The following is a 9,083-nucleotide window of genomic DNA, read 5'->3' on the forward strand; positions in this document are numbered from 1 at the left end:
GAGGGAAGTTTTCAGCTACAATTTGTTCAAATATCTCTTCTAGACCTCTGTTTTTCTCCACCCCCTCGGGGATGCCAATGATTCTGATATTGGAACGTTTCATTGAGTCAGTAATCTCCCGTAACCTACATTCCTGTGCATGTATTTTTTTGAGTCCAGATTCTATTTTAGTTTTTTCTTCTACTAACCCATCCTCCAATTTGCTGATTCGTTCTTCTGCCTCATTCACCCTGGCCATCAGAGCCTCTAGTTTTGACTGCATTTGGCTCATAGAATTTTTAATTTCTGCCAGATTCGCTCTCATTTCTGCCCTTAGAGATTCTATATTCTCATTGACATTTTTGTTATTTTTTTTAAGTTTACACATCACCTTGACCATTGTTACTCTGAATTCCATTTCTGATAATTTGGTTATATCCATATCCATTAGTTCTGTGGCAGAGGCCACAGACTCATTGTCTTTTCTTTGCTGGCGGGGGGGACTTCTTCTCGTCATTCTGATGAGGAGAGGTTGCGGGGTTGTCCAGAGCCCAAATTATTGACCGGGACCCAGGCCGTGCGCCCTTGTTTTATAGGGATCTTAGGGATGTGGGCTTCTTGATTTTTCCACCTGCCTTCTGGAGGAGGGGCCTGTCACACCGATACTCAGGCAACCCTGTTTGGGTAGAGTCTCCGTGTCCCCTGTGAGGGGGGATGGGGATGGGCACACTGTGAGCCGGTGTTTCCAGGCTTTTGTTCTCTGGCAGCTTTCCCTGGCGGTTTGCTGTGCCTCTTCTGAGAGTCAGAGCTGCAGTGGCTGAATCTCAGCCTCTATCTCAGAACAGAGGGATCGCGGACCATTCTCCACTGATGTTCTGGCCACTTTCACTCTGCTTCTGTTGGTGCTGCTCAACCCTGCAGCGTCCCGGGATGTGAGCCCCACACCCGGCGTCCCTGCCCTCACTTCCAGGGCCAGCGCGTCTCTGTCCTTTGTGTTTCTAACACCGCCAGCTGCCAGCCACCCCGCGCGCTCTGGAGCTCCCGGTCTCAGTCTGGTTCCAGTGAGCGCACCGGAGCTCCGGTTTTCAGTCTGGTGGCGCGCATTACCCGGCTCACGGTCTCAGTCTGTTGTTTTGCGGGTGCCGTCCGCGAGCCCCGCCCGCTCTCCTGTGCAGGTGGCTACTGCTTCCCGGCGCCCGAGCGCGGAGTCTCCCTCCCCCTTCCGTTTATCTTCCGATATCTGTGCGCGGTTTCATGGCTCCCCGCTTCGTACCTCAATACTCAGCGCTGGAGATGTTCATTTGTAGAGATCCAGATGTATCTTCCTGCGTCTCAGGCTGGTTCCATGGATGTTCAGGCTGGTCTGGTACTTATCCAGCTCGACTCGGGGGACCGGCTGAAAAAGGGTTCCCCTACTCCTCCGCCATCTTAACTCCCTCCTGGCATCAGTCTTTTAGATGGCAGGGGGGATGGGGCAGGAGCTCTGATGTCTTCCTACCCCGGCTTCCAGTGGGGCTCTAAAGCTGCACTGTCCCGCGCAGTAGCCACTGGCCACGGGTGGCTGTTGAGCCCTTGATGTGTGGCTGGTCCATGTTGGGAGGGGCTGTGAGTGTAAAATGCACACTGATTTCAGAGCCCTCATACGAGAGAAATGAATGGAAGATGTTTCATTCTATATTGATTACGTATTGAAATAAGGTAGTTAGTATATTGGGTTAAACGGAACATTAGGAAAATTAATTTCATTTCTTTTTACTTTTAACGTGGCTACTAGAAAATCTTAGATTACACACATGGCTTGCATTTTATTTCTATTCAACAATCTACAGTGTTCTATAGCCTTACAGAGTTTCTCTCTCCTGTCTCTACTTCATTTTCCCTTTGAATGCCTGCCCTCTCGCTTTGTTTTCTTCAGAGAAGCTTCCCTTAGCCTTTCTCGGAGGCTCTGCAGACTTTATATTTAGTTCAGAAGATCAGATTGCAAGATGGGACCTAGGCACAGATCTCTATAAGGAGCCTAAGGCAGTGGATTGACCCTGGGGTTCTGTTACCTGGGAACTAAACCTCTCTGAGGGCAGATCAGAAAGCCGGGAAAAAAGAGGACGCATTGGGGGTACCATCTAACCCCTCAGTTCCCAAGGGGCTCCCTGCCCACCAATAGGCTCTACCCCCACTTGCCTTTGTCTCAAGAGATGGCTTTAGGTGGTAGACCAGCCCTCCCCTGATCTTTTCTCCTTCATTTCTCTGCTTCATCTTCCTCTTTTATTCTGCGATTGGTCTTGTTTTCTGGCCATCTCCATTGGCATAATGGATACTTTTGGTTGTTCCCTGGCCTTTCCTCACCGGGATCTCCACCTTCAGTCCTCTCTGCTCTACACCACTGCCCAGGGGGGGAACCCCAGCCATCGGAGCAGATTCAGCTCACCAAACCTGATTCCGGCCCAACCTTGGTCTTCTGTTTGCCTGGATGTGACAACTTGACTGTCTTCACTAGCCAGACCCACCTTTTACCAGGTGAAGACCATAATGGATCCCCTATCAGGGCCGGGAGATCCCTGGCTCTGTTTGGTAGTAACCAGATGCCCATGAAGTGAATTTCTCTGCGGTGCCCCAGGATATAGATTTGGTCTACCCTTGAATTCTGTTTCCCAGGGCAGGTTCAGCTTTCTGTTTCCTCTTGCACCATCTACGCCTTAAGTTCTCGCTGAATTGCGCTAATTCCGCAAATCTGATTAAATCTCAAACCAGGGCTTCGAAAATGAGAGAACCACAGCCTCCTTGCCAGCTGGCTGACACGTGATTTGTTGCTTGGCTTAGGTGGCCGTAAATCAGGAGACTGAAGTTTCTGCCTCGGATAGCAAGAGGGGGAGACGTCTGTGGGGTCAGTGCGGGCAGGCTGAGGGGAGAAATCACTGGTTTTGTGGGACTCCCAGGCTTGGAAGAGACAAGAGCTGTGAGTAAAACAGGACGGACGTGGATTAGGTTCGAACAGATGAAATGTAACACCCATTCCGGGCCTTCTTCTGGCACAGCAGCCGTGTCTGCGAAACACTGACCCATGAAGTAGACAGGCCCTTCCCCTCCAGTTCTCGCAGATGAAGGATCAGCGTAAAGAAGGTTGCAGTTTTGTGCTACTCTGTCTTTAACACCCTCAAATGCTTCTGCGAGCACACGGGCCTCAGACCTCGGACCTTTCCAGGCAGCACTGTTGAGGTGCAATACAATAGCCTGGGTTTATTTCCAGCGAATTTATTTTTGCGTTACTTTTTTATTTCTGGGAGATGATAGTTTTCATTTATAATGCTGATCTAAGGTTTCCTTTAAAATTAACCTGAGTTTTAAAATAGTCAATTTTCGGGGATTAGGGTGTGCACGTGCCGTGACGAGCACGGGTATCATACGGAAGTGTCGAATCACGGTAGTGTCCACGTGAAACATCACACTGTGTGTTAACTATACTGGAACTGCAACGAATGAAAAACAAAAAAATAAAACAGTCCCTCTAAAGCACTAAGTTAAGCAAATAAAGTATAGGTAGGACTCAATTATGGCCAAAAAAGATATACTTCTAAGTGAATATGTCGCCCAAATGACATTTAGAAAACATTGTCCTGAAGGAAGAAGGTACAGAGAGGACTCCAACGTCCTAGAGTTTTGGATTTAAACTATCCCGTCATCAATTTCATTTGTTCATTCACCATTCATTACGATAGTATTTTTAAAGAAACTTGTCTTTTTTTTTTTTTGCAAATTCCAGAAAGAAATTGGAGATTGAAGATTTCCCAAGAGACAGTTGTTTTAAAATATTTTGATTCACTTCAAAGAATAATACTGGAAACTTAAAAAGGTATCATTAACCCCTAATTTTAATTTGATATTATCCACTGGTATCCCTTCAGAGAACAGTTTTCTTAAGTTGTGGTTCCTAAAATAGATCAGAAAGGAACTTTCAGGGATGGAAATGACTGGTTAGTTACTACTGTATTAGACATATGCTTGCCTCTTGGATGTTAACTCAGCCTTTTCCACTGTGGTCAGTTGTATGTCCCGCTTCACTCCACACATGGCCATTTTTCCTCCTTCATTCCCCAGGGTGCTTGGTAAAAGGCAAACTTTGCTGGAGGTGTGAGGATAGCTGGAGCAGGGGTGCGGGAAGGCCACGGCACAACCCGGAATGGGCAACAGTGATGGAAACGTCCCTGTTCCCAGGTTCCTGGGCTCTGGCTACCATAGGAGACTTCATGCTGGCTTTCTCCCTCCTCAGGCCATTTTGGGCTCAGACCCTCTCTCCCATCAACCCTCAACGCCCCCCAACCATGGTTCCTCTGCTTCTAATTCTGGATGCTCCCAATTCCTTTTTACGGAAAATAATACACCTTTTATCTGTATCCCAGGCTGGGATTGAGGCACACTTTTCTTATTATTTAAAAGATAATAAAGAAGTTTTGCTAAACAAAAGGGTTGTCTACCTCTGGTCACCCTCTCTAGGCATGTAACCCACAAGCAGAAACAATTCAATTATGATTTTTTCCTTTAATGTATCTCAGATCACCATCTTTTTAAAAATTTTTTAATTTTTTTCTTTTTAAAAGAGTGTGTGTGGGCACACGTGAGCAGGGGGAGGGGCAGAGGGAGAGGGAGAGAGAGAATCTCAAGCAGGCTGTTGCAAGCGCAGAGCCCGAAGTGGGGCTCGATCTCACGACTGCGAGATCATGACCTGAGCCAAAGTCAGGAGTCACGTGCTTAACCGACTGAGCCACCGAGGCACCCCTCAGATCACCATCTTAAGCATGACTCCTCTGCCTTGAAGTACAGAAATTCCAGGACCAACGAGGAGGGGAGGGATCTTTCCCATGGCTTTTGCTTCACTGGTGACTTCGTTTGTCTCTTCAGGGGCGGCACTGAGAGAGAGGCGGGCGTCCTGGATCCTGATTGCCCTTCTGCCAGGAAGACGCATGTAGCCGAAGATGAATTTGGACAAAGTAGCCGCTTGCTCCTTTAGCCATGGAAAAGCAGGGCCACCGTGAGATGGGAATGATCCCATCAGAGCCTCACTCCCACGTTAAATTGTTGAAAATCAACCGGGAACTTCTGGTCACTCACATCCGCAACACTCAGTGTCTGGTGGACAACTTGCTGAAGAACGACTACTTCACTTCTGAAGATGCAGAGATCGTGTGTGCCTGCCCCACGCAGCCCGATAAGGTGCTGGTGACAGGGGCTGGCCTTGGCGGGCTGTGTGTCTTGGTCGGCGGAAGGGGCTTCTCCCGTTGACCTGAGTGAGGACCTCTGGGCATTTAGTACATTGGCGGGATTTCCCGTTGGGGTCATTTATAGAACAGAAACACTTGAGTTATCAGCTTATGACACGATTCCGTATTTTACTTCTGTGTTCGTGTGGAGAGCAGACTCCGCTTACCTCTCCGCTCTCCTTGCTTAAGTGTATTGCTTCCCAAACCAGTTGTTTTCACTTTTTTTTTTTTTTTTTAAGATTTAATTTATTTTTTTGACAGAGACAGCCAGTGAGAGAGGGAACACAAGCAGGGGGAGTGGGAGAGGAAGAAGCAGGCTCCTAGCGGAGGAGCCTGATGTGGGGCTCGATCCCAGAACGCCAGGATCACGCCCTGAGCCGAAGGCAGACACTTAACGGCTGTGCCACCCAGGCGCCCCCAAACCAATTGTTTTCAAATCCACTTTTGATTAGGAGGAGGGAAAACGAAAATGACCATTAAACACTAGCAGTGGTGTTCATTCAGTGACTTTAAACTCCAGAGAGCTGCTCACTGCTGGGTGAGACTCTGAGGACGGCCTTGCCTCTGGTTTGGGAGCAAACGCATCCCAGGCTGGGTCCGCAGTAAAGACTTCTCCACACTCCACCATGGGAAGTCTAAACAGCCCTTAGTTTCCTTTCAGCTTTGTGTCATCTCCCGAAAAATAGAATTGGCAAGACCCAAAACTCTTTGGGTGGGGGGGGTGACAGAACTTGTTTGTAATGTGATCCTGCCGGGCTCTGGGGAGACCAGAGGGTTTCTTGGGGGCAAGTACAGTAGCTGACTATGTGTGATTTTTTTTTCCCCCCGGCATTTTTAATAATACAACAAGCCTTTTTTAGGGTATAATTTACATGGGGAGCTGTTAGCCCCTTGTGTGGCCCAGCACCCACCTCATTCTGCTTGTGCAGTCATTCTGTCCCAGCAACACTCATTCTGGTCAGCAGTAGTGTTAGCTTAGAGGGACAGGAGACACAGGGAGAATTCCAGGGGTGGGCACACCTCTCGTTTGTGAGTCTCGCCTTTTTACTTTAAGGTTTATGGAAGCCTCCTGGCTTTTTAGAGCTGTGTGCCTTAATTCCTTACTAAGGGGGGGTCCCTTTCACAGATTCTAGGCCTTCAACAGGTAGCATCTCACCCGGCTGGGTGGACGGTCAAGCTCGAGGCTGTGGTAGGAGCTTGGAGCCCTGCGTGTGGGTCTCTCTGGTAGGAGGACTCCCCAAGCACCAGCTCACCCCCTCATGCTTGTGCCTCCACCAGGTCCGCAAAATTCTGGACCTGGTACAGAGCAAGGGCGAGGAGGTGGCCGAGTTCCTCCTCTACGTTCTCCAGCAGCTCGCAGATGCTTATGTGGATCTCAGGCCTTGGCTGTCGGAGACTGGCTTCTTGCCGTCAGAGCTCATTCAAAGCAGAGTTGTCGTCAACACCGACCCAGGTATGAGTCCGCCCCGGGGAGGACTGCAGACACCAAGCAAAGCCCTGGGGTTTGGAAATGCTGTGGCGTGTGGTCTCAGCAGGGTATGAACGGGGGGGGGGGGGTGGTCCACCACAGTCGGCCCAGGTGCTGTGTTCCCCGTCATCCGAGTGCTGCCCGGGGACTGTGGCTGAGCTGACCACATGTAGCTGGTCTGACTTACAGTGAGGTCTGTGGAAGTGTGGGAATGGCCTCTCTTCTGGCTTCTTGCTTGCTTCCCATTCGGACACATATAGACATTTTAATGGTCACGCAAATTCAAGGGTGCATTTTTTTTCCTTTTAAAAATCTTTCCAAATTTTATCCTAAGCAAAGTATTCCTTTATCAGCCCTAGTGGCCAGTCCTGATTTCCAAAGCCTAGTGGGACTGCATTAGCTAATCAATTCGTTCAACAAGTAGTGATGGTGTCCCCACTGTGCCAAGACATTGTTCTGGATGCCAGGAGTATGATGGGGAGCAGACCAGATATGGTTCTGGCTCTGAGAGCTTGGAGGCCAGTGCAGGAGGCCCAACTGTAAGTGGTCACACGAATGTGTGATTGCACGTGGTGACAAGGACGAGAGGAGTTCAGGCTACCGTGAGCGCATGTAATCAGGGCCATGATCTGGACTGGGCCCCGGGGAGCTTTTCTGTGCCCGTGTGCCCTCTAGCTTCAGACACTTGCTGGCAGTGTACCAGCACCAAGATCCCCAACTCTGCTGTCTAAAGAATCCAGTGTGACCTTGAACACAGAAACAGAGGACAGTGTCCCAGACCAGCAGGGGTGTGTTTGGGGGAAACCGGGCCAGCCAGCAGGGTCAGGGCTCAGCTGTTCTGTGGCTGCTGTTAGCTTCTTACTCTTCCTGCTCCTTCCCACTTCGTTCTGCCTCCTTCCCCAGGAGCAAAGGAAAATGTTCCTGCCTGTGATCATTCTTTCAAAAGAGGTCTCCACTGGTTTCTTTCTTTTAAAGATTTATTTATTTATTTGACAGAGACAGCACAGGCAGGGGGAGCTGTAGGCAGAAGGAGAGAAGGAGGGAGAAGCAGACTCCCCGGTGAGATGAGAAGGGAGCCCAATGCGGGGCTCGATCCCAAGACCCCGGGATCATGACCTGAGCCGAAGGCAGACCCTTAACCAACTGAGCCACCCAGGCACCCCTCCCCTGGTTTCTTTAGCCAACTACTTCAGTAACTTTTAAAGTATAAGTCACTCTACAGAGCCAGATGTGAAAGACCACATATTGTGTGATTCTATTTATACGAAATGTCCAGAAAAGGCAAATTAATAGAGACAGAAACAGACTGGCAGTTGCCTAGGGCCGGGGGCAGAGATTGGCTAGAAGTGGGCTTACGATAGAGAGGTTTTAGAACCGGGTTGTAGTGATGTTTGCATAACTCCATAAATTTACTAACAATCATTGAGTAGTACACAATGCCTGTTGTAAAAAATGTGAATTTATGGTATGTAAATTATGCCTTATTAAAGATGTAAGAGATAAAATTCACAAATTTTGAGCAATCAAGTTGGACTCAGTTGATGGGAAAAAGTTATAGATGAATCTGGAAATGGGCATGTGTGTCTCACTTATGTTAACAAAATTACAGTGAAAATCCCAGAAGTATTTTAAAGGAATTTATGGAACCTCTTGTTTGGGGAAGGACCACCTCCCTCTCAGAGTAAGCCCATCTCTAGCTCAGGTTTGCCGAGCTCCAGGCCCATGTTGCATGTTGCCGTGTCTGCTCCCCGGCGGGCAGGTGCTCAGTCAGTGGCCCCCAGGTCTCGGCGGGGGCCCCGGGGCTGCTGTGCGCTACGTCGTTGAACAGGGTAGTTTTTATCTTTGTTTACGCTTTTTGTGCTTTGGCGCAGCTCATTTGTAATCTAGATTATTGTCGAATGTTGTGTCTTCTCCCTGAAAGTTTTGGCATTTATTTATTTTTTTAAAGATTTCGTTTATTTGACAGACAGCCAGCGAGAGAGGGAACACAAGCAGGGGGAGTGGGAGAAGAAGAAGCAGGCTCCCAGCGGAGGAGCCTGATGTGGGGCTCGATCCCAGATCTCTGGGATCACACCCTGAGCCGAAGGCAGATGCTTAACGACTGAGCCACCCAGGCGCCCCAAGTTTTGGCATTTAGTTTGGGGACTTCCCGTTGTTTTTGGAGCAGGGCGACAAGCGAAAGAAAGGCTAGGGCAGTTTCTTCCCCAGCAACCCAATTTTCCAGTGCCTGGCCGGCTCAGTCCCCGGCGCCTGCGGCTTCTGATCTGGGGGTTGGGGAGCTCCAGCTCCACGTTGGGTGTAGAGAGACCTTAACTAAATACAAACACTTTAAAAAAAAAAAAAAGCGTTTCATGGGGAACTGGCTGTCTCCCTGCTCCCCCCCC

At 49.1% G+C, this 9,083-nt stretch overlaps 1 protein-coding gene across 4 annotated transcripts in view; it reads left to right on the plus strand.

Moving 5' to 3' along the window:
- The window catches only part of NOD1 (nucleotide binding oligomerization domain containing 1), a 69,602-nt gene that overhangs the window by 25,163 nt on the left and 35,356 nt on the right, over window positions 1-9,083 (plus strand). For all 4 annotated transcript variants that reach the window (XR_005838541.1, XM_040644125.1, XM_040644126.1 and 1 more), the window contains exons 2-4: window positions 3,737-3,826; window positions 4,873-5,184; window positions 6,510-6,684. Coding sequence is in view for 3 of the 4 variants with exons in the window: in XM_040644125.1 (XP_040500059.1) it covers window positions 4,984-5,184; window positions 6,510-6,684 (376 nt within the window). In the remaining variant the exon portion in view is untranslated. The remainder of the gene's footprint in view (window positions 1-3,736; window positions 3,827-4,872; window positions 5,185-6,509; window positions 6,685-9,083) is intronic.

Source organism: Ursus maritimus, unplaced genomic scaffold, assembly GCF_017311325.1.
Source record: "Ursus maritimus isolate PB19 unplaced genomic scaffold, ASM1731132v1 scaffold_3, whole genome shotgun sequence".
NCBI lineage: Eukaryota > Metazoa > Chordata > Mammalia > Carnivora > Ursidae > Ursus > Ursus maritimus.